Source organism: Thamnophis sirtalis, unplaced genomic scaffold (assembly GCF_051295495.1).
Source record: "Thamnophis sirtalis isolate CommonGarterSnake01/CBP01778 unplaced genomic scaffold, rThaSir2_p1.2 scaffold_4, whole genome shotgun sequence".
In the NCBI taxonomy this organism is placed as follows: domain Eukaryota; kingdom Metazoa; phylum Chordata; class Lepidosauria; order Squamata; family Natricidae; genus Thamnophis; species Thamnophis sirtalis.
The window spans coordinates 131713420-131738900 of NW_028261384.1; the positions used below are offsets into that span (position 1 = coordinate 131713420).

The window sequence follows — 25481 nt, forward strand, 5'->3', positions numbered from 1 at the left end:
GCTCCTCATTTTACCCACCTCGGAAGGATGGAAGGCTGAGCCAATCTTGAGCCTGGTGAGAATCAAACTGCTGGCAGTTGGCAGAATTAGCCTGCAATCCTGCATTCGAACCACGGCTCATGTTGCTCATATCGTCACCAAGTTCATATTGCTAAGCGGTTGGTAAATGAGGATTACCTGTACGTTTCACTCTGCTGAAAAGTTACACCAGTGCTCAGTTACAACACAATTAATTGAGGAAAAGGGGGGGGGGATGTTCTCCCAGAAAACTACAATCCCGAGGGACAACATTGTACCAACAAAGAATATTGTCCAAAAAAGGAGAAAATGACTAGGAATTGAAGTCACAACACTACTTGAAATTGGCTATAAAATGTGATTGGAAGGGACATTGGAGGTCTTCTAGTCAACCCTCTCCCATTGGTTTTGTGGAAACGGCCAATGATTTTACAAAAGTTTCCAATTCAGGGTGGGGATGCCTTTAAAAAAACTCCCACAAAAAAAATAAAAACTTCAAAGTCTCTTTTGTGAGTAGCCAATCACAACTTTTGAAAGCCAGAATAGTTTCGATGGTAGTCTGAAATTTTGCTGGCTAGATGGAGGCAGAACCTGGAGTGACTGTATGAATACAGACCTCACTAAGCCAATTATATTAACACAGGACCAAGCTAGCGTTGGAATACATCTTGTGCTTATGTACTTATTTCCTGCCAGAAATACTTCCACCAGATTCTGTAACAGCTTTGTTCCCTGTGCCATTCATCTGGTAAACTGGCAAGATTTGTTTTTCTTGCCATACACATTTATACATCTAGACTGTGTGGTTTCTGGGTCATATATGTGAGTATATGCATACTTTTGTATGTATGTATGTATGTATTTTGTCATGTTTATGTAGTATATTGGAAGTGGCCTTTGAAGTGTAGGTAAAGAAATTTCATTTTAATGTATAGTGATTATTGTACATTAAGTGACAAGTATTCTATTCCTTTCTATTCCATATTCTATTGTATTGTATTCCATTCCATATTCTATTCTCTTCCATTCCATTCCGTATTTTATTCTATTCCATTCCATCGCATATTCTATTCTATTCCATTCCACATTCTATTCTATTCCATATTCTATTTTATTCTATTCCATGTTTCATTCCATTCCATATTCTATTCTATTCCATCTCATATTCTATTTTATTCTATTCCATGTTTCATTCCATTCCATATTCTATTCCATCCCATATTCCATTTTATTCTATTCCATGTTTCATTCCATATTCTATTCCATATTCTATTCAATTCCATCCTATATTTTATTTTATTCTATTCCATGTTTCATTCCATTCCATATTCTATTCCATTTCATCCCATATTCTATTTTATTCTATTCCATGTTTCATTTCATTCCATATTCTATTCAATTCCATCCTATATTTTATTTTATTCTATTCCATGTTTCATTCCATTCCATATTCTATTCCATTGCATCCCATAGTTATTCTATTCCATGTTTCATTTCATGTTGTATTCTATTCCGTTCCATGTTCTATTCTATTCCATATTCTATTTTATTCTATTCCATGTTTCATTCCATTCCATCCCATATTCTATTCTATTCCATATTCTATTCTATATTCTATTTTATTCTATTCCATGTTCCATTCCATTCTATTCCATATTCTATTCCATTCTATCCCATATTCTATTTTATTCTATTCCATGTTTCATTCCATTCCATATTGTTCCATTCCATCCCATATTCTATTTTATTCTATTCCATGTTTCATTCCATTCCATATTCTAGTCCGTTCCATGTTCTATTCTATTCTATATTCTATTCTATTCTATTCCATTCCATATTCTATTCCATATTCTATTTTATTCTATTCCATGTTTCATTCCATTCCATCCCGTTTTCTATTCTATCCCATTCCATATTCTATTCCATCCCATATTCTATTTTTTTATTCCATCTTTCATTCCATTCCATATTCTATTCTTATTCTATTCCATGTTCCATTCTATTCCATATTCTATTCTATTCCATGTTCCATTCCATATTCTATTCCATTCCATATTCTATTTTATTCTATTCCATATTCTATTTTATTCTATTCCCTGTTCTATTCCATTCCATTTTATTCTAGTTCATATTCTATTTATTCTATTCCATGTTCCATTCTATTTCTATTCCATATTTTATTCTATTCCATTCCATGTTCTATTCTATTTCTATTCTAATTCTAATTCCATTCTATTCCTATTTCTATTCTATTCCTATTCTTCCTATTCCATTGTATTCTATTCTCGTAAACCATACTGAAGGCAGCAGACTTTGCTCCCAGGTTAAGGGGGCTGTGGTTTAAATGAAGGCAATAGGTCATTTCCAAATGAAACTGCAGTTTTAAGTTGGTCGCCGTTTTCTGAGCACCGAAGCTGCTTTTCCATGAAACTAAACATCTACTCCAAACCAAAGCTTCCCCAAGGTGGCACCCCCCAGAGCTATTGGACTACAAATGCCATGCAACCTGTAATTAAAGAGGGGAGTTGACATTTCCAGAAGGCACCAGGGTGAGAAATGATATTTCGATACACATCACTCATCCAATTTCTAAGGCTACTTCACAGTTAACCCCATAACGGTCCCGAGAAGTGCGTTATGCAAAGAAAGGGGATTCGTTTCTTAAGAGGGGATTCATTATGTTAAGAAAGGGGATTCAAAACCAACTTTTTCCAATGGCAATGCTCACTGTGGTGTAATAGCCAAAGTTTCACGAGAGAGACGAAGGCAGGAAAGGAAAACTCTTGAAGAGAAAGAGAGAGGGAGAGAAATTCCCTGCCATGTAATATTCAATCTAAGCTCTGGACATCCGTCAGATTTAAAGAGGGTTAACCCTAGCCTTGGAGCAGCTGCCAAAAAAGCCAACACAGTTCTAGGCTGCATAAACAGAGGGATAGAATCAAGATCACATGAAGTGCCAATACCACTTTACAATGCCTTGGTAAGGCCACACTTGGAATACTGCATTCAGTTTTGGTCGCCACGATGTAGAAAAGATGTGGAGACTCTAGAAAGAGTGCAGAGAAGAGCAAGAAAGATAATTAGGGGACTGGAGGCTAAAACATACGAGGAACGATTGCAGGAACTGAGTATGTCTAGTTTAATGAAAAGACGGACTAGGGGAGACATGATAGCAGTCTTCCAATATCTCAGGGGCTGCCACAAAGAAGAGGGAGTCAAGCTATTCTCCAAGGCACCTGAGGGTAGAACAAGAAGCAATGGGTGGAAACTAATCAAGGAGAGAAGCAACTTAGAACTGAGGAGAAATTTCCTGACAGTTAGAACAATTAATCAGTGGAACAGAAGTTGCCTCCAGAAGTTGTGAATGCTCCAACAATGCAAGTCTTGTAGAAGATGTTGGATAGCCATTTCTCTGAAACGGTATAGGGTATCCTGCCTAGTCAGGGGGTTGGACTAGAAGACCTCCAAGGTCCCTTCCAACTCTTCTATTGTATTATATTGTAAAAAAGAAGTTGGATAACCATTTCTCTGAAACGGTATTGGGTTTCCCGCCTAGGCAGGGGGTTGGACTAGAAGACCTTAAAGACCCCTTCCAACTCTGTTATTCTATTGAAGTATTGAAAATGGCATCAGTGCTTGGGCTATATGGATGCACCAATATAAAGAAAGCTATTTACCAAGGTTGACTGAAGGTCTATGATTATGTTTCTGTAAGTTCCTCCCCCCCCCCATTGCCACTTTCAAATATCTAATGCAGTGGTGTCAAACTCAATTTCATTGAAGGGCGCATCAGGGTTGTGTTTCAACTGGGGAGGGCAGCCAGGGTAGGTGTGGCCAGCTTGATGTCACTCATGTGTGTGTGTGTGTGGACTTCCCTCAGACTCTCCTTCCCCTTTCATTATAATCTCCTTCCTTCCTTTCTTTCCCTTCCCTCTTCATTCTTTCTTTTTCCTTCCTTTTTTTCTTCCCATCTTTCTTTTTCTTTCTCTTTCCCTTCCTCCTTTCCTCTCCCTTCTTGGATGCTCAAATGAAAAAAGGGAAACATTTCTCCTTTTGTTTTTAGTTTGTTTTGCTAGCCCTCTGCCAGCAAAAATGGAGCCCCCCCCCCCCCCATGGACCGCCGAGACCAGGGGTGAAATCCAGTGGGTTCTGACAGGTTCTGGAGAACCGGTAGCAGAAATTTTGAGTAGTTTGGAGAACCGGTACCAGAAATTTTGAGTAGTTTGGAGAACCGGTAGTGGAAATTTTGAGTAGTTTGGAGAATTGATAGCGGAAATTTTGAGTAGTTTGGAGAATCGGTAGCGGAAATTTTGAGTAGTTTGGAGAACCGATAGAGTAGTTTGGAGAATCGGAAGTAGAAATTTTGAGTAGTTTGGAGAATCGGAAGTAGAAATTTTGAGTAGTTTGGAGAACCGGCAGCGGAAATTTTGAGTAGTTTGGAGAACCGGCAAATGCCACCTCTGGCTGGCCCCAGAGTGGGATGGGAATGGAGATTTTGCAGCATCCTTCCCCACCAAGCCACACCACGCGCACCAAGCCATGCCCACAGAACCGCTAGTAAAAAAATTGAATTTCACCACTGGCCAGGCCCCATTTTTGGCTATATGCATCCCACCCCAAGCTCCATTTTCACTGGCAGAGGCATCACAGGCCAGTCCTTTGCTGTTTCCTGAAAGGCCCCACAGGCCAGATTTAACTACCCCTGCGGGCCGGATTTGGCTCGCAGGTCTTGAGTTCGACACCCCTGATCCAGAGGGAAAGAACCCCAAACCAGAGACACCAACGATCCCCAGTTGTCGAGATTATTTATATGTTTGCTTTACGCAACTCGTATAACAGCGCCGCAAAAAAAGAACCGGGCGGGCCAGGGAAGGCTGTGGTTTTGTGCATTTTGTTCCTTTTATTAAAAAAAAAAAAAAAACAAAAGAGAAAAAAAAAAGGAGGATCCAGCTACAGGAAGCTCTCTCTATCTTCTCTTTCTCCCTCGGCCCCCTTGCCACCCGAAAAAACCACCCCGCCCTGGCCGACTTTTTAAATTCCCTCGCAATCCATTTTTTCTCCCCCTCCACCCCCCCCCACAGCCTCGGCCATTATTACACAAGACATATTACATATTTATAAATATAAACCCCTCCCACCCCACATGGAGAGACAGGGGGTACGGAGGGAAAGGAAAAGGCGTCCTCCCCTCCCACCCTGCCTTTTGCACTTATATTACAGCACGTGAATGGCGGCGAACGGAGCCGGCGGCTGTGGGGAGACCCAAAGGAAAAAGGAAAGGAAAGGAGTTGCTACCTAGAGCCAAGGTCGTCTTAGCTTAATGTGGGGGGGGGGGGGGGAAAGGAAGAGGAGGAGGAAGAGGGCAGGGTGGTTTTTTCCCCGCTGCCTCGAGGTGGCAGCCACGGAGACACGTTCTCGGGCGACAGTTCCAAGTGCTGCAGGAAGAGAGGGCGGATCTGCTAACCTGGCCGACAATTTTCTCTTTCTTTTCCTTTCTCAAAATTAAGAAGCCCTGGGAGGCAAGTCGCTTTTCCCCCCCACCCCCATTATTTCCACCCCTCGCTGGGGTTTTTGAAGGACCCTGTTTTGTCCTCCGGGCAACCGACGTGGGGACGAAAAGGAGCCTTGTCTGCTTGACGCTCCCCCCCCACCCCCGACGGGACTCCCCGAGTTCTCTGGCCTTTCAAATTCAATGTCATGAGGATGGCTAGCCCCCTCGGGGAAGGAGCTGGCCTTGTCGGAATCCGTCCGTCTGCCCTCCGGACTTCAGTTCAGTCTTCTCCTTCCTCCTCTCCTTCATCGCTGGAGTCGGAGTTGGCCGGCATCATGGGGTCGTCGTCCAGCAATGAAAAGTCCCGTTCCGAGCTGGCGTAGCCCTGAGACAAGTCGTCCATCTCGTCTTCCTCCTCGTCTTCATCCACGCGCTGAGGGTGGCCCAGATGCAAGGGGGCGCCGGCGTAGCTGGGGTGGCCCAGTCCTGGATGGAGAAGGGTGCCGGAGGTGGTGGCGGCAGTGGCCGCAGCCGCCGCGGTGGGGAACGGCATGTATTGCAAGGCGGAGCCATGGGCTGGGGTGGTTTGGAAGTGGGCGTGGTGGTGCAGAGAGAGGGGTCCTGTGGCTCCCAGTTGGACCCGGCCGGCTCCCATCAGAGCCATCATGTTGGAAAACTCCATCGGGGTCTGGCGACCACGTTTCTGTGCGTTGTCGGCCCCCACGGCTCCTGGAAGGAGGCGATTCATTGTCGGGTCTGGAAGGAAACCCTGAAGGGAAGCAAGAGATTAAATTAGGCCATGTTCATACTCCCGTTGGCCGAGCCTGGTTAGTGGCTCCTTCAATGAATGGGCTCACTCTGGGCACTGACAGCAATTGATTTTCAGTGACCTGCTCAAGTGGGAGGAGCCAGTCTCTGTTTTTTTTTTGTTTTTTTTTTTGAGAGAGAGAGAGAAGGGAAAATAAATTCAGCCCTCAACTTACGACAATTCATTCAACCACTGGTGGTGGTGGTGGTGGGAGATTGGTCCTACACTTAACAAGGGTGGCGGCGTCCTTAGGGTCAGTCACCCAATCAAAATTCAAGTGCTTGGAAACCCACTTGAAGTTATGGCGTCCCACGGTCTTTCTGAGACTTTCCCAGAAAGGTTTTGACAAGCAAAGCCAATGGGGGAAGCTGGATTCGTTTAACAACTGGGGCAAAGAGAGTTGTAAGGTCAGGTGCAACTCATTTAACAACTTCATCACTTAGCAATGGAATGTCCATTCCAAATTGTGATCATAAATCAAGACCTCTCTCTCTCTCTCTCTCCCCCTCCCTCCATTCTTCTATCATTATCTACGTAACCTCCATCTACCTACCTATCATTATCTATTATCCATCCATCTATTATCTTTCACCCATCCATCCATCATTATCTACGTATCCTCCATCCATTCATCATCCATCATTATCTACATGTCATCCACCCATCATCTATCATCCATCCATCCATCATTATCTACATATCATCCATCCATCATTGATCCATCCATCATTATCTATGTATCCTCCATCCATCCATCTATCCATCATTCATCCATCCATAATTATCTACATATCCTCCATCCATCCATCATCCAACCATCCATCATTATCTACGTATCATCCATCCATCATCCATCATCTATCTATCCATCATTATCTACGTATCTTCCATCCATCCATCCATCATCCATCCATCATTATCTATGTATCATCCATCCATCTATCATTATCTATGTTATTATCCATCCATCTATCACCTATCATCCATCCATCATTATCTACGTATCCTCCATCCATCCATCATCCAACTATCCATCATTATCTATGTATCATCCATCCATCATCCAGCATCCATCCATCCATCATTATCTACATATCATCCATCCAACACCTATCCATCCATCATTATCTACGTATCTTCCATCCATCCATCTATCCTCCATCCATCCATCATTATCTACGCATCCTCCATCCATCCATCCATCCATTATCTATGTATCATTTATCCATCTATCATCCATCCATCCATCATTATCTACGTATCCTCCATCCATCATCCATCATCTATCTATCCATCATTATCTACGCATCCTCCATCCATCCATCCATCCATCCATCCATCCATTATCTATGTTTCATTTATCCATCTATCATTATCTATGTATTATCCATCCATCATCCAGCATCCATCCAGCATCCATCATCTATCTATCCATCATTATATACGCATCCTCCATCCATCCATCCATCCATTATCTATGTATCATCTATCCATCTATCATTATCTATGTATTATCCATCCATCATCCAGCATCCATCCATCCATCCATCATTATCTACGTATCTTCCATCCATCCATCTATCCTCCATCCATCCATCATTATCTACGCATCCTCCATCCATCCATCTATCCTCCATCCATCCATCATTATCTACGCATCCTCCATCTATCCATCATTATCTACGCATCCTCCATCCATCCATCTATCCTCCATCCATCCATCATTATCTACGCATCATTCATCCATCCATCCATCCATCATTATCTACGTATCCTCCATCCATCATCCATCCTCCATCATTATCTACATATCATCCATCCATCTACCTACGTATCATTATCTATCTTCCATCCATCCATCCATCCATCCATCCATCCATCCATCCATCCATCCATCCATCCACTACGTATCATCGATCAATTGATCCATCCATCCAGCCAGCCATCCACCTACCTATCATTATCTGTCTGTCTGTCTGTCTGTCTATCATCTATCTATCTATCTATCTATCTATCTATCTATCTATCTATCTATCTATCTATCTATCTATCTATCTATCTATCTATCTATCTATCTATCTATCATCCATCCATCCATCCATCTTCTTAACTGCCCATCATCCTCATAGAAAGCCTCTGGGCGGTGTAGAATTTAATCAATATATTACATCAAAACTGAATAACTTTAAGAGTAAAACTTTTTTAAAATGTAAAAGAACATTATAACATTGCAGAAGACAGAGTATTCCAAGATGGGCAGACTAGAAGCAGGGATAGTTGGCACCGCCCTTGGCAGAGGAAGGAATGGAGATTTATCTACTATTGCTATTTCTTGACACCCTCTCCCCCCTTCATTGTGCCCTCCAGTTGTCAGCATGAAACCTCAAACAAGGTCCGAGGTCGAGTCCTTAAAAGCATTTTTTTAAAAAATATACAATTCATTAAAAAACAGCATCAATCATCTACTATGACACAACGTTAGGATGGTCGCAAGATCTCTGTTTTAATCACCTTTTTACCGTTGGCAGAAATGCCAGCTACCTGCATCCTCTCCAGCCCTACCAGACAGCTTGGCTCGATCGGAACAGGTTTTGGGAACCGGGGCCATCTGTGCTTCCGGCGTTCTTCCATGTACTGGAGAGAAGGGGAGGGAAAAGAGGTTGAGTTAGGCCCTGCTCAGTGAGTACAACCAATGTTCCCTCTAATTTTTTTTCAGTGTGAGCAGAAAAGTATAGTGTTTGAGCGGCACAGTTTCATGCCTGAGCACCTAAGAGAGCCACAGTTTGATCTGCTGTCTCGTCTGCTGGACATTTGCGCAACATACCAAGCGTCAAGCGCCGATTGCTAGCGAGGTTTCAGCCTGATGAATGCCAGGCATGAAAAGTGCCACTCAAAGACTATACTTTTCCGCTCACCCTGGAAAAAAAAAGGCTCTCTGCTCAGCTTTTAGATTGTTAGACTGGCTAGAGAGAGACATGGCACCAACAGGGTCCTGGGTCCTGGCATTTTGCAGGCAACCTGTCCTCTCACATTCCTTTGGAATGCAACCCATCACATGTGAATTAGATTTTGCCAATTATCCTATTAAAAGATAACGCTATTATTCTAAAATACGACTAACTCGATATTAAAAACTGTAAATATGTAATGCTGATAAATAATAGCAGTAATTGTTATTTAGTATGATTAAAATCAGTATTGATATATCAATATAATATCTATCGAAATTGACAATATACACTAAAATAACAATAGAAATATATAATGTGGAATATAAATGTAATAAATATAATATATAAATGCAACATAAATGTAATAAAATAATTTATCATGAAACTCTCCCCCTTTAAAGTAGTAAGATCAATTAAATAGTCTAGCAAGTTTGGACAATATGCTATATGTTATGTTACTTAAGAATATATATACCTCAGAATCAGATACAACATCCACATCATTTCCAACTGAGTCAATAAAATCATATGCCATGCCAAAACTATTTTAAATAAAGATATGAAATTAATCAAGTATTGCATTTATTTTTCAAAATGAATGTACAATTTTTTTATTATTTAAGTTTTGTACCCTATATTTTCTAACTAACGTTAACTTTAAAAAGACGTTACATCAGACTACAATACAAGTAATTAAATGAAGACTAAAATAAGTGTATTGGCATATTGAGCTTTTTATATTTCTTTCTTATATTGCTTCCTTAGTTGAGAACTTGCTCCTCAGCTTACTTACGCATTAACTGTTTGTTGCTTTTATGGTTTATTCATTCACTGCTCCATCTTCAGTTTTTTTCACAGGGGGCAGGGCTTCCTTCCTCCCTCCCTTCCTTCCTTCCTTCCCTCCCTCCCTCCCTCCACTCCTTTGGCCACCAATTTTGATCCAATTCTCTCTCTCTCTCTCTCTCTCTCTCACACACACACACACGTTCTTTGGGGGGGGGGTTAATTACTCCGCCTCACTGCGCAAAGTCGGCTCAGCATGTGTTCGGCCCCCACTTACGCCGAATCAAATCCGCGGCCGGCGGGACCAGGGGGTTGCATTTCAAAGCCGCCAGTCCTCTTGCGTCTTCTCTTTCACCAGCAAAGCTCCCGCTGGCGCCTCCGCCCATGGCAGTGGTGCCACTCCCTCCACGCGGAGCCCCTGAGCTGGCTCCCGCGTTATCCCTCCCCCTTCCTCCTCTGCCATGCTTTTGAGGCCGCGGGAGCTAGTAGGAAAGCGGCGGAGGTGGAGGCGGCGGCAGGGGTAACCCAGAGCCCAGCTGAGGTGGAGTCAGCTGGGCTCTGGATTACCCCTGCCGTCGCCTCCACCTCCGCCGCTTTCCTACTAGCTCCCGCGGCCTCAAAAGCACGGCAGAGGAGGAAGGGGGAGGGATAACGCAGGAGCCAGCTCAGGGGCTCCGCGTGGAGGGAAAGGCACCACTGCCATGGGTCGGGAAGCCAGCGGGAGCTTTGCTGATGAAGGAGAAGAAGCAAGAGGACTGGCGGCTCATCAAAACAAGACTGGGGAGGTCCTTTGCGGGAGGCCAGTTCTAGCCGCCTGCAAAGGACTTCCCCACGTTTGCTTTGGTAGAAATCTCTGCGCGGCAGTTAGAAACTTCTGCGCGGGGATTTCTTTCCATGTGCGCGGCCGCGCACGCGCGCACCTTAGAGGGAACAGTGAGTACAACTCCTTATTACACGCAAGTTATAAAGCAGGGGCGTCTGGTGTATGCACAGCAATAGAAAAGTGAAAACACCCCTTCAGAAAAGGAGATAATAAGGAAGCTATTAACACGCGTAGAAATGGATAGACTAAGGTTAGAATTAAGAAAAGAAGAGAATAACAGAGTTGGAAGCAGGGTTGAAATCCAGCAGGTTCAGGAGAACCGGTAGCGGAAATTTTGAGTAGTTCGGAGAACTGGCAAATGTCACCTCTGGCTGGCCCAGAGTGCAGTGGGAATGGAGATTTTGCAGTATTTATCCTCTGGAGTGGGGAGGGAATCAGGGGTGGGTTACAACCGGTACGGGCGGACCAGTGCCTGTTGGGAGCACCGGATACCGTTCCAGTGCGGTGCTCTGGAAGGCCCACATGCCCACTGTCCTTACTTGTATTTGAGCTTTTCGGGGCTTCCGTGCACAGACCGTACGGCACCTGTGCGATGCTCCACCGAGCAGCTGGATCGTCGTGGAGCGTCGCAGGCGATCCGTACGCTGTGCGCGTTCATGTGGTGGATGCCGGATCTTGTTGCACCGTACCGGTTGCACCGTGATCCAGAACCCACCACTGGGAAGGGAGATTTTGCAGTATCCTTCCCCTGCCAGGCCCACCAAGCCACACCACGTCCACAGAACCAGTAGTAAAAAAATTTGAATTTCACAACTGGTTGGAAGCAGGAAGTGGCAGGAGAACAATGTGCCTCATCTAGTCTGACTTTTTATGATCACCTGAGCAGAGTTAAGCAAGGGTTAAAAGCCAAAAAATTCCTGACGTAGATGAGACACGTCGTTCTCCTGTCTCCTCCTGTAGAGGGTGCTTTTTTAGAGGCTTTTTTAAACAGTTAAGCAGAGTCATCCACGATGACTTTGGCAGCAACTAGCTCAGCCTGACCTCAGCTCCTGCCTTTTTCCTTTTACATTTTTTTTCTTTTCATGATGGCAGGCAAGAGCAGAGTTGAAATCCTCTCTGAAACAGCTGGAAAAGGTACGTGTGGGTCAGAGGGTGGGGGAGGAATTCAAGCTTCATCCTCCTGGTGCAACTTTGTGTGTGTGTGTGTTTGAGAGAGGGGGGAGGGAGCATATTGAGACAGTTCTTTAGTTTATGTACTATGTAACACTCTAATACTATGCCTTTGGGTCTTCTGAAATTTTAATTATCCAATCATAAGCAAAAACAATGTTTTCAGTAGAATGAATTTCCACTTCTAATTACACCTGCAGGCCAAAATGCTGCTAGTGGTATTGCTAACATGGGCTGAGGAGGAAAACCTAAATTTTCTGAATCCTGGTGCAACTTCGTGTATGTGTGTGTGTGAAGGGGGAGGGAGGGAGAGAGGGAGGAAGGAGGGGAAGGGAGAAGAAAAAGAAAAAGAAAGAAGGAAACTTATTTATCAAAAGAGAAAAACAAAAGCTGTCTCTTTAAATCGGAAATGAGCATGCCTGGCTGTGAAATTCTGGGAGTTGAAGTCCACAAGTCTAAAAGAATTGTTGCCTCACCAGCCATAAACCTCACCGCACGTCACTGGTTGGAAGGGACCTTGGAGGTCTTCCAGTCCAACCCCCTGCCTAGGCAGGAAACCCTACACTACTAAAAAAACAAAGGAGAGACAGAATATGATGACATATGGAATAGATTTTATCAATGGCTGGAAACATGAGGTGGGAGTTGGAACACACAAAAAATTAGGCTACGGAGACCTGAAATGAGAGATTATATATGTATTAAAATGAATACGTTTGTCGAAAATAATTGTATAACACTAGCACTGTGTAAGTAGTATATATGTTGTCTTGCACTTTGGTTTCTATGGCGGATGAAACACCAGGATGGCTGCACTGTGTTCAAATAATAATTATATATATATATATATATATATATATATATATATATATATATATATATATATATATATATATATATATATATATATATATATATATATATATATATATATATATATATATATATATATATAAAAGCAGGGGTGACAAGCAAAGGCCTGTTGCGGCCCATGATGTGGTTGGATCCGGCTCGTGGACCTGTCCTGAAAAATGTACATTTCTGGCTCACGTCGCTTCAGCCCGGTCTACCCAATGGGAAGAGGAAACCATGGGCTAGAGGTGGAGCTCTTGCCTCACAATCAGGAGGCTGTGAGTTCGATCCTAGCTAGAGGCAGATATTTCTCTCTGTGGACACAGTGAGAATATATTTGCTGAAAGAAAACTCCGCATTAGCAACAGGGAAGGGCATCCGGCCATTAAAACACTCTGGCTAGCTCTATTCACTTGCCCAGACTCCACCCTGCAAGGGATTGTGGGGTCATTAAAAGATGATGGTTTAAAGTCTCATTCAGAAGAGACAAGCTGTGTTCCTTTGCAACATTTGGTTAAGGTAGATCAGTGTGTGCTGGATTTGAAGACTTTTAGACTGGTTTCGACTCAATTTCAGCCCAGTGGCCCTGAGAATTACTGAGAAGATGAGATAGCGAGGCATCTTCTTAAGAGAAAAGGTAGGGCAATATCTTAGCACAGGGGTCGGCAACCTTAAACGCTCAAAGAGCCACAAAGGCCTAACTGAAAGCCGCAATTCAATTCTGGCGACGACTAGAATTCCGGTTCCCCAACTATAGAGTCTCCTCCTAGCACGGCATCCTTTTTCCTCGGCTGACCGGAAGTCCGGTTCCCCCACCATAGAGTCTCCTCCTAGCACAGCATCCTTTTTCCTCTGATGACCGGAAGTCCGGTTCTCCCACCATAGAGTCTCCTCCTAGCACAGCATCCTTTTTCCTCTGATGACCGGAAGTCCGGTTCTCCCACCATAGAGTTCAGTTTATTAAACTTGTATGCCGCCCTATTCCCAAAGGGACTCACTGGAATTCCCTATTCCCAAAGGGACGACTGGAATTCCGGTTCCCCAACTATAGAGTCTCCTCCTAGCACGGCATCCTTTTTCCTCGGCTAACCGGAAGTCCTGTTCCCCTACCATAGAGTCTCCTCGTAGCACCACATCCTTTTTCCTCTGCTGACCGGAAGTCAGGTTCTCCCACCATAGAGTCTCCTCCTAGCAGGGCATCCTTTTTCCTCTACCTGTCCTAATCAGAGGTGGTGTTCAGCCAGTTCTGACAGGTTCTGGAGAACCTTTGAGTAGCAGAAATTTTGAGTAGTTCGGAGAATCAGCAAATAGGCTGCCCCTGCCCCTGCTGCTTCCCAGCTGATCTACTTTTGTTGCCCTGAACAGGAGAACGGAGCTGGAAAGCAGGTTAGTGAGGTGGGGAGGGAATGGGGATTTTGCAATATCCTTCCCCTGCCCCACCCATAAAGCTCCGCCCCGCCTACAGAACCGGTACTAAAAAAAATTTGAACTCCCCCACTGGTTCTAACCAAAAGCCCTAACCCTATCAATTGTGGAGTCAACCAGCGACAGGGAGCTGCAGCAGAGGGATGAAAGAGCCACATGCTGCTCCAGAGCCACTGGTTGCTGACCCCTGTCTTAGCAGGTAGGACAACACCCTACAGGAAATGTGGAGGGAGAAATGATGTCTGTGGATGGAAAGGAAAGGCTTCCAAAAGGGAAGGGAAGAAGATTAGCACCCCACCTGCAAATGGGGAGCAAATAAATGAAGCTGAAGAAATACTTACAGCCAGGAAGCGAGGATCTACCGCATACTCAGGGTGGGCCTGCAGCCACACCTCGAGATCAGCCCGGCGGGGAGCCGCGTCGCCCACCAGCAGCGTCCCGTCTGTCTTGTTCACCACTGGGATATGAGCCTCCAGGTCGATATCGGGGCCTCTCAGGGCTTCCAGACACTGCAGTTCCAGCTGAGATGAAAGAAAGAAAGAAAGAAAGAAAGAAAGAAAGAAAGAAAGAAAGAAAGAAAGAAAGAAAGAAAGAAAGAAAGAAAGAAAGAAAGGTAGAGGAGTGGAGGAGAGGGAAAAAAGTAAGAAAGTAAGAAGTAAGATGGAGATGGAGGGAAGGAAGAAGAAAGATGGAGAGAGAAATTAGGACAGAAACAAAGGAAAAAAGAAAGGAAGGAAGAGAGAGAGAGAGAAAGAGAGACAGAGAGAGGGAGGAATGAGGAAAAGAAAGAAAGAGGAAGGGGAGGAAGGAAGAAAGAAATAAAAGGAAGAAAAATAAAGGAGGGAGGGAGGGAAGGAGAAAGGAAAAGAAGGATGAGAGTGAAGAAAGACGGAAGAAAGTGAAAGAAAGATGGAGAGATAGAGTGGAGGGGAGAAAGTAAGAAGTAAGATGGAGAGGGAACAAAGGAAGGAAGATGGAGAGAGAGGAGGACAGAAAGAAAGAAAGGAATAGTGTGAGAGAAAGAGATAAACAGAGAAAGAAAAGTAGGAAGGGAGGAAAGAGGAAGGATGGGAGAAAAAGAAAGGAAGGAAAAGGAAGAAAAAGAGGGAGGAGAGGAAGAAAGGAAAAAAAAAGAGGGAGAAAGGAAGGAAGGAAAAGAAAGACGAGAGGGACGGGAGGGGAGGAAGAGAAAAAGGAAGAAAAAGAAAGATGGAGAGATAGAATAGCGGAGGGGAGGAGAGGGAAGAAAGTAAAAAGATGGAGAGGGAAGGAAGGAAAGAAGAAAGACAGAGAGAAAGAAAGAAAAAAAAGAAAGAAAAAGAGAAAACCAAGCCAGCCTAAAAGTTAGGGTCTCTAACACGGCTTCTCCCTCCTTCCGCCCTTTGCACCTCAGGGCCACAAACCTCCTCCCCTACCCTTGACTGATGGGCCAGCTGGCCGCCCATCCCGAGGACCGGACTCCGCAAACCAGCAACCGCTTACCTCCACCATTTTCTTGCTACTTTTCTTCTGGGTGAGAGCAGGCCGATCCCGCACGGTGCCATTAGGGACCAGCTTGTGCTTCTGGAAAGTCAGTTTGATGCCTTCTTCCTAGAGAAAGGGACAGAGAGTTAGGGGCAAGGGTGCAGAATGCAGAAGCTCGCTCCCGCCCTCCGCCACACAAATTCCCAATTAGCCTTGCAAGCTCCCAACGGGTGGGGTGGTGGGAATTGAGGGGGGAAAATAATAATAATAATGTGAGATAGGTGGCACAAAAATCTGTTGATTATCCACAGGATAATCTAAGTTTCTAGACAAGCATGGAAGGAGCGGGGCGGGGGGACGGGACACAGATTAGCAGATTTCCACTTCTGTCCTTAGCAATGGATGGAAACGAATCAAGGAGAGAAACATCCTAGAACTAGGGAAAAATGTCCTAACACATGGGTGTCAAACTCGATTTCATTGAGGGCTGCATCGGGGTTGTGTTTTGACCTCAGAGGGCCCAGGCGGAGGTGGGAGGTTGTGGGTGTTTCCAGGGAAGGCATGGTTACGGTGGGCATTGCCACGGGACGTGACACAGGACCGCAGCTCTGCACGCGTGGTTTCATACACTTATAAGAATAGGTAAAGGTTCCCCTCGAACATATGTTCTAGTCGTTCCCAACTCTAGGGGGCGGTGCTCATCTCCGTTTCAAAGCCGAAGAGCCAGCGCTAGCCGAAGATGTCTCCGTGGTCATGTGGCCGGCATGACTAAACGCTGAAGGTGCACGGAGCGCTGTTACCTTCCCACCAAAGGTGGTTCCAATTTTTCTACTTATATTTTTACATGCTTTCGAACCGCAGAAGCTGGGACAAGTAACGGGAGCTCACTCCATTACGCGGTGCTAGGGATTCAAACTGCTGGACTGTTTTGATCAACAAGCTCAGCGTCTTAGCCACCACATCTCTATAAAAGTAGAGAGGTGTACATTTCTGTGATTTTTTTCTTTTAAATACATATTTGATCTACTTCAGGGGCGTCAAACTCATGGCTTGGGGGGGGTGGGGGAGTAGATCCGGCCCGCGGGGTGCTTAGATCTGGCTCGCAGGGCCACCCTGGAAACAGAGAAGGACCGCTCCGTGGTGACTCGACCAGCGGAAATGGAGCTTGGAAGGGCCACGGGTGGATGTCCGAAGTTCCATTTCTGCTGGCAGAGGGTTACAGGCGGCCATCGCAGATGAAACGGAGCTCGGGAGCCCACTGGCAAAGCGCTCGGGCTGCCACAGACACCCCCGACATGAGTGAGGTTGAGCTGACCACGCCCCCCTGCTCCGAAAGTGGTGGGATTAAAGTATTTTTACTACTGGTTCTATGGACGTAGCTAGGTGGCCTTGGCAGGGGAAGGTTACTGCAAAATCTCATTCCCTCCTGATCAGCTGGGACTCGGGAGGCAGAGAATACATGGGGGCGGGGCCAGCCAGAGATGCTATTTGCTGATTCTCTGAACTACTCAAAATTTCTGCTACTGGTTCTCTAGAACTGGTCAGAACCTGCTGAATATCACCTCTGCCCCCCCCCCCAAGGTCAAACACAACCCTCAATGAAATCGAGTTTGACACCCCTGATCTACTTGATCCCCTATGAGAGAGACCAGATCAAGAAACTGACTCCATAGCAAGAACTAGAACTATAAATTATTGATGTAGCCTATAGTAGCAGAATCCAGCAAACCTGAAAGGTAAAATATTTTACCTTTCATCCCTTTTATAACCGTCTGAGTCAAGGACGGCCTCCTTCTACAGCACTCTGGCAGTCAAAACACCCCAATTTTCAGTAGCAAAGGCACCCCATGGGCCAGTCCTTAAGTTATTTCCAGGCCGGCCCCACAGGCCAGATCTAAGCACCCTGCAAGCCGGATCTGGCCCACGGGTCTCGAGTTTGACACTCCTCTCCCGACAGAACAATCAACCCGTGGAACGACTTGCGTCCAGAAGTTGTGGGTGCTCCAACACTGGAGGTTTTTAAGAAGAGAGCAGACAACCATTTGTCTGAAATGGTACAGGGTGTTGTGGCCCGCCAGCAGAGCTTGTGGCAGACTCTTGACAATGAGGAGGTTGGGGAGAAACATGGGCCAGTCCTGGAGTCTGGGGAAAACTCTCTGCGTTGGAGGCAGGGATGGGGCCAGGGCCGTCCAACAGTTATCAGCTGCCTTCATAGTCAGAGATCCGTGGGGCGGAAGAACAACTGGAGCCTGTTCCCAGTGTGCACATGCACTGAGCTTCCAGAAGGGAACAGTTAAGGAACGGGAGTAAAGACACGGGTGAATGGCCCCTCCCATAGGGAATAAAGAGGGGCAAAAGGGGAGGGGAGTTTTCAGGAGACAATTAGTTCAATTTCTTTAGGGTGAAGATCTCTTCCTAACTTCTTGCCAAGTATTGTCTGTTACAGTGTGGCATTTGGAAGATATCAGCCTGGCAGCTCTCCAAGCCTGATAAAGGTCTGTAGTTGTGAAATCTCATAAAAGGCTGTTGGCCAGGACTTTGCTGGAGAGGAATTCCCTTTAACCTAAATAAAAGAGGTTTTATAGGGACGAGGAGTCTGCTTAATGATCTTGGGAAGCCTAGGTCAGAACACAGGGTTTCCTGCCTGAGCATGGGGTTGGACTAGATGATCTCCAAGGTCCCTTCCAACTCTGCTATTCTGTTATTCTCACCAGACAAGCTGAAACTGGCCTACAAAAGGATGACCACAGGTTGTGAGATGAGCATAAGGAGCTGCTCTTCAAAATGGTCTAACATGGAAACATGGTGATTTTCGCCGCATTGTTTAGTAGCTGAATCTCCATTTCCATCCATTTTTCAAATTCCCTAATGCGGGGATCAGCAAACTGCGGCTCTGGAGCCGCATGTGGCTCTTTCCTCCCTCTGCTGCGCCTCCGTCACCGGTCGGCGCCACAATTTTGAGAGGCGCTTCCGGTGGGGGGGGGAGAAGCACAGTGCACCAGGAGAAGACTCTATGGCAAGGGAGAGTTTTCCAGTTGTTTCCACAATTGATACGGCTTTCGGTTATGACAGGTAGAGGAAAAAGTACGCTGCGCTAGGAGGAGACTTTCTGGTGGAAGGAACTGAACTTCCGATCAGCTCCAGAACTGAACAGGGGGCTTCTGGTTAGGACCTTTGTGGTGCCCGGTGTTTTCTTTTCTGTGGGAAACGGGTCCGGTCCAAAGGGCTCTTTGAGTGTTTAAGTTTGCCGACCCCTGCCCTAATGACACAACTGTTTGGTTTTGCGCGGGGACTCGGTCTGGCATGCACGGAGGGCTGGGTGTGGGTGGGGATGGATGCTGTTCTTCCAGACCTATCTTGAACTCACATCTTTGATCTGCACGGTAAACTCCTTCTCTTGGCCACCATGTCGGAGGCGGGTGAAGGAAGCTGTGCCTTCCTCTTGGGATGCCAGAGGGCAGATGTGAGGGATGGGGGAGGTGGTGTACTCTCCGTGCAAGTGGGGCAGGCCTTCTCCCTGGCCAACGTAGGACACTACCTGGCCCTGTTGCGGGGAGGGCCACTTTCCGGACAGCACAGCCTGGCACACCAAGTCGATACGGGTGATGAGGACACGATCCTGCAGAAACAAAAGGAAGAGATAATAATCTGGGCAAAAGATGCCATTCTCCTGTAAGATGCCTTCAAATTCAATCCGTAATTTCCCCACTTGGGAATTAGGTATCTCCAAGGCATCTCCGCTTCTCTCCAACACTTAATGCTTTGATGACGTTCAACCCTAGTCAACCAAGCACCAAGGACTCCATACTTCATAAGTGCTTTTACACCCTTCTCTAAGCGGTTGAGAGAGTCAGTCTATTGCCCCACAACAATCTGGGTCTTCATTTTACCCACCTCGGAAGGATGGGAGTCTGAGTCAACTTCGAGCCGGTCAGGATCAAATTGCTGGCAGTCAGCAGAATGATTCTGCAATATTGCATCTTAACCACTTAATAGCAATAGCACTTAGACTTATATACCGCTTCACAGTGCTTTTACAGGACTCTTTAAGCGCTTTACAGAGTCAGCCTCTTGCCTCCAACCATCTGGGTCCTCGTTTTATCCACCTCGGAAGGATGGAAGGCTGAGTCAACTTTGAGCCAATCAGGATCTAACTGCTGGCAGTCAGCAGAATTAGCCTGCAATATTGCGTCCTAACCACTGCTCCACCTCAGTTCTTAATGCTTTTCCTGTCACAAAGACTTAGGTTTTCTGAGTGGTGCGGTGGGCTAGAGGTGGAGCTCTCGCCTTACAATCAGGAGGCTGTGGGTTCGATCCTAGGCAGAGGCAGATATTTCTCTCTCTGGGCATCATTGGTGGGTTCCGGGCCGTACGGCCGTACCGGTAGTAGCAGCACGGTGGCTCATTTGGGCCACTCACCCTCCCGCGTTCCATAGCTGTTTATAACTCAACCGGCCAATTGTGTATGTGCGCACAGCATGCGGCACCTGCGCGACCTCCATCAAGCAGCTGGGTGTTGCAGGGTGGTGCCGTGCGCAGTGTGCGTGCCGAACTAGGAGGTCTGGCCCCATGCGCAGCATACCGGTTGCAACGGGGTCCGGAACCCACCACTGCTGGGCAGACTGAGAATATACCTGCTAAAAAACCCCCTCCACCTTGGCGACAGGAAAGGCATCCGGCCAGTAAATACTCAGCTCCATTCGGTTGCCCAGACTCCACCCTGCAAAGGGATTATGGGGTCGTTAAAAAAGGATGATTAAAGACTTAAGTTTTGTATATCATGGAATGAGAACACTACCCTGTAAGCCGGTGATGGCAAACCTTTTTTGGCTGCCGTGCCAAAAGCGGGGGGAGCACAGGGGAGGGGTTTTTTCATGTGCCGTCATGCCACACCCATAATGCTATGTGTGCGACCTCCCCAGCGCACGCGTATGAGCACGATCAGTGACAATCCCCCCCCCCCACTTTTGCCATAGTTTTTTCGTCTTCTCCACGCACCAGAGGCTTTCTAGGAGCCTGGGGAGGGCGAAAACAGCCTCCCCCCCCACCCCTGGATGCCCTCCAGAAGCTTCAGGAGCTTCCCTGAAGCCTCTGGAGGGCAAAAAACGGACCTACGGAGAACCCGGAAATTCAGGAATGGTGATTTCCGGTTTCTCTGTAGGGCCGATTTTTGACTTCCGGAGCCTTCAGGAAAGCCTCCTGAAGGCTCTGGAAGGCGCAAAACGGTCCTACGAGCAAAGTGGAAGTCCGTTCCTGAACCTTCGGTTTGCCCGTAGGGCCAGTTTTTCGCGCTTTGGAGGCTTCAGGGAACAACTTGCTACGGCCAACATGCCGCGGGACAATTCAACATCATTTTTTTAAAAAAAAAAATAAATAAATTTTGGTCATTTGCATTTCATTCCACTCCGTTGGCGAGTTGGCCAATGGAGGAAGCTGGCGGTGGCAAATTGATGGTGGCGAGTTGGCTGTAGACAACAAAGCACCCCCCCCCATTTGAGCTTATGGTCTCAAAACGGAAGAATATGCTCTTGGTGCACCATAGAACTCCAGGAGTATCCCTGCCTTCTCCGGCTCACCATTACCTTTGGCCACTCGTGGGCCCTTTGGCGCTCCTGGAGCAGCAGATCTGAGGCACTAGGCTGCGGGGAGTTCCCCTCGTGGGAAGTGGGCAGGGAGAGCAGCGAGGATTCCTCCTCCTCAAACAGCTTCCCACCACAAGAAGCCTCTTCACCTGGGACAAAAAACAACGACGAGAAGGTAGGAAGGGATGGAAAGAGAATACGGGGTCTTCTCCAGAAGAGGGCCCTGAAGAGAAGGACATGGCTGGGCGGATTAAGTTACAACAGTTCACTCAGTGACCATTCAAAGTTACGATGACGCTTAGTTACATTAATTATACTCACATCCTTATGATAGCATTGGATATAATACAATCATCTCTCAACTTCTAATCCTTTCCTCTACATAGTGATTTTAAAAACCTTTATATATAAAAATGGCTGTGTGTGTGTGTGTTCCAGCATAACTCTGAAGCGCCTCAAGCAATTTCAACCAAATTTTGTACACAGATGACTTACTCTCCGGAGACAAATATTGGTGGTAGTGGTGGTGAGACACGTCTAACATCCCTCAGGGTATGTGTTCTGTTAAGATATAACCTGTTATGCCTTAAAATGGCTTCTACTGTACTGCCATAAAATGGCTTCTACTGTACGGTGCAGTGGAGTTGTCATGGTAATGGCTTCAGGGTACTCCACAAGGGGGTTCCCTCTGGTAAGAAGGAAAATCCAACATTAGAAATTACGCTTCTGAGGGCACAGGGAAAACATTTCTAACTAATTTAATTGTTGCCTAAATCCGGGCTCAGGGAGAAGTTGCTCTTGCCATCGCCTCTTCAGGAATTGCGGTGACATTAATGGAAGAAGGAAGGACAGCTGATTCGGCACTTATGTTGCCACTTGACATCGTTATTCCTGTCTAATACAGGACTGGAATAAGTAAATACCCTGGCAATGCCGGGTTATCAGCTGGTATTAGATAAGAATATACAGAATAATATTTTCCCTCTTTCTAATTCCTACCTCTATTCTAAACCTTAATGGCACAAATCTTATATTAGTAAGATTGCCAAAATTGTCAATATTATTGCTATTGTTTTGTATCAAAATTAACGACATCCAGGTGCCACACTGTTCATGTATTCAATACTTATATATATATTTAAAATAAAAATATATAGAAAATAAAAAGTTAAATGGCGCTAATAAGGGACTTACGGCCAGGTTTTCCCCCTCTGCATCATGTAATATATGTGGGCATGTACATAATTTTATATGCATTTATTTATTTTGTCATGTTTATGTAGTGTAAAATTGGAGGTGGTGACCCTTTGAGAGCTGCAGGCGACGAAATTTCATTTTTAATGTATGCCGATTTGTGTACAGTAGTGACCAAAATTAGGGAAACTTTTTGGGAAAAGTGTATTTTCCAAAACTAGCTAATAACACCACTTTTTATTTTTGAGTAGTACCATAACATTATATATCAATGGAAATATAATTTACTGACTGTAAGATTGTAATGCAATAACTTTTATGAAGGATTTGCTATTAGAATAGCAGTTTATAAAGAAGAAAAGTGAAAGGAGATATACAAAAATTATCACGTCAGTCAATACTTAGTTGGGTAACCTTTATCATGAATTACGGCCTTACAACGCCTTCCCATGGAGTGAACCAAGTCTTTTAGTTCTGCAGCTGTTTATGGTTTAGGTTTAGGTTTATTAGATTTATATGCCGCCCTTCTCCCAAGGACTCAGGGCGGCATACAACATTAAAAGAAACACATAATACAAAAGTTAAAAAAAAAATTAAATAGAATATCCCAAACAAACCCAATAAGAATTGACAATAACATTTTTTTTAAAAAAAATTCGAATTAAAATTAACAATGATCAATAATTTATTTTGTTTTGTTCAGGCCAGGCTGGATTGCTGGAAAAGCCAACTTTTTAGGGCGCATCGGAAGGATCGGAGGTCGGGGATTATACGAAGCCCCGGGGGCAGCTCATTCCAGAAAGTGAAAGATTGAATGATTGTTTCTATTAACTGGGCTTTATTGCTGGGTCCTTCCTGACTAACAAGTTAGTCGGCTGCATAGAATTTCAATTGGGTTAAGATCTGGGCTATTCCCAGGCCATTCCAGGAGTGGAATCTGATTATCTTGAGACGCCAAAAGAAAGCGGTGTTATTAGCCTTCAACCCTCAAAAACAACACTTTTCCCAAAAGTTTTCCACAATTTTGGCCACTACTGTACATTCAAAGTGACAATGAAGTTATTCTATTCTATTTTCACACATATGACCTTAGTAGAATGCCCCAGGAACGTGTGATCAGAATTTGGATGCTTGGCAAAATGACTCGTGTTTATGACGGTTGCAGTGTCCCGGGGTCATGGGACGATCACCTTTTGCGAGCTTCGGACAAGCGAAGTCCACAGGGGAGACAGATTCTCTTAACAACGGTGTTACCAATTGAACCGCTGCAGCGATTCACTTAATGAACATGGCAAGAAAAATCATAAAATTAGGGGGGGGGGGGAATCACTTAACAAATGTCTCGCCTACCAATGTAAATTTGGGGGTAAATCGTGGTCATAACTTGAGGACTACCTGTACTACAGTGCTAATAGAGGGGTTTTTGGGTGGTGGTAGCTTTTAAGTAAGGTCATGTATGCCCCTTTGCTAAAAGTAAATCCAGGCTGGCATTGATTCAATGCTTGGCAAGAGGACCAGCTGAATATCTCCTAGTGTGCCGTTTTACAAGTTCCATAAAAAAGCAAACGTCAGAATATTTTGGACGTGTGATGCGGCACCAGGAAAAATACGGCATACTTCCACTTAGTCATCCAAGGAAAGATGAAAGGCAAACGAGGTCCAGGCAGAAGAAGAACACCATGGCTTCAAAATCTAAGGGACCAGTTTGGACAAAACTCAGCAGCACTTTTTCCTGCGGCTGTTGATCAAAATAGGATCGCCAAAATGACAGCCAACGTCCGGCGATGGATATGGCACAACAACAAGAAGTTAGTTGACAAACAGGCCGTAACTACAACGCAGGTAGCTAGATTCTGCGCAGCAGCACTGGGGATTCGGCAGAAAAACAGGTGTCCAATCCAACGCGGCTATTTTATACTAACTTCTTTCCTTTTAGTATTAAACTGACTACGGGCCTCACTTTTTATGGATTGTAATTTTAGTATAGTTAGACTTGGTGACAGATTGGATTTTATCATAGATTTTACCTGTTTTTATCCTTCTGTTCTAAAATGTTTAACTGGATATTCACTGAGTGTTTTTATTTGTTCTGGTCTCTTGACTGTAATCAATTATCCTGACTCCTGAGTTTAAAGGCTAAAGTTCTGTTAGTGGAGAAATAAGGGACAGAAAAGGCTTTTAATAAACTTGAGTGGTAAAAAAAATGCTTAATATGGAATGCTGTATTTCGTAAAAGACTGCTTTAGAGAAAATCAAGCACAATCATAAATAAAAACGCTTGGCTTTTAGAAGAATTGCAGATTGATCCAGCAATGACAGATTTATGACTAAATAAATGAGGCAGGCTACAGATACATTCAGCCACTAACACATCCCACACAAAATAAACCAGTATGTATTAGCGACAAATAAACTGGGGTTGGATTCCGTAATATGCCTCAGTCAGGACAATCTATGTTTGGGCTGTTGGTGTATGTTTAATCAATGTTTAAGCTGACTTATTGGATTGTTACGAATTGGGGAAAGGTGTTGTGGCAGACCTGAGCAGTGAGGAGGTTGGGGAGTAGCATGGGCCAATCCTGGAGTCTGATGGGTGCTCTTGTCAGAGACAGAGATGGGGCCAGGGCCATCCGACATTTATCAGCTACCTTAGGAGTTGGAGATAAGTGGGGAAGAAGAACAGCTGGAGCCTGTTCCCGATGCGTGCATTCGCAGAGCCGTCAGGAGAAGGGCACAATTAAGGAACAGGGATCAACTTGGAAGTAAAGGCACAAGTGGATGCTAAATGGCTCAACCCACAGGGAATAAATAGGAGCAAAAGGGGAAGTTTACAGGAGACAATTAGTTTGTTTATTATTGTGAAGATTTGCATATCTGAGTTTGTGCCTCACAGAGATTCTTTGCCAAGTATTTCATTGTA

At 45.1% G+C, this 25481-nt stretch overlaps 1 protein-coding gene across 1 annotated transcript in view; it reads right to left on the minus strand.

Annotated features, from left to right (window-relative positions):
* Positions 1 to 4820: 4820 nt before the first annotated feature.
* Positions 4821 to 25481, minus strand: part of CHD8 (chromodomain helicase DNA binding protein 8) — a 137042-nt gene continuing 116381 nt past the window's right edge. The window contains exons 34-39 of the mRNA XM_087714191.1: positions 21368 to 21516; positions 19153 to 19404; positions 15804 to 15911; positions 14663 to 14842; positions 8829 to 8951; positions 4821 to 6278 (exon numbers count right to left, since the gene is read on the minus strand). Of these exons, the coding sequence (XP_087570317.1) occupies positions 5790 to 6278; positions 8829 to 8951; positions 14663 to 14842; positions 15804 to 15911; positions 19153 to 19404; positions 21368 to 21516 (1301 nt within the window). The 3' untranslated portion in view covers positions 4821 to 5789. The remainder of the gene's footprint in view (positions 6279 to 8828; positions 8952 to 14662; positions 14843 to 15803; positions 15912 to 19152; positions 19405 to 21367; positions 21517 to 25481) is intronic.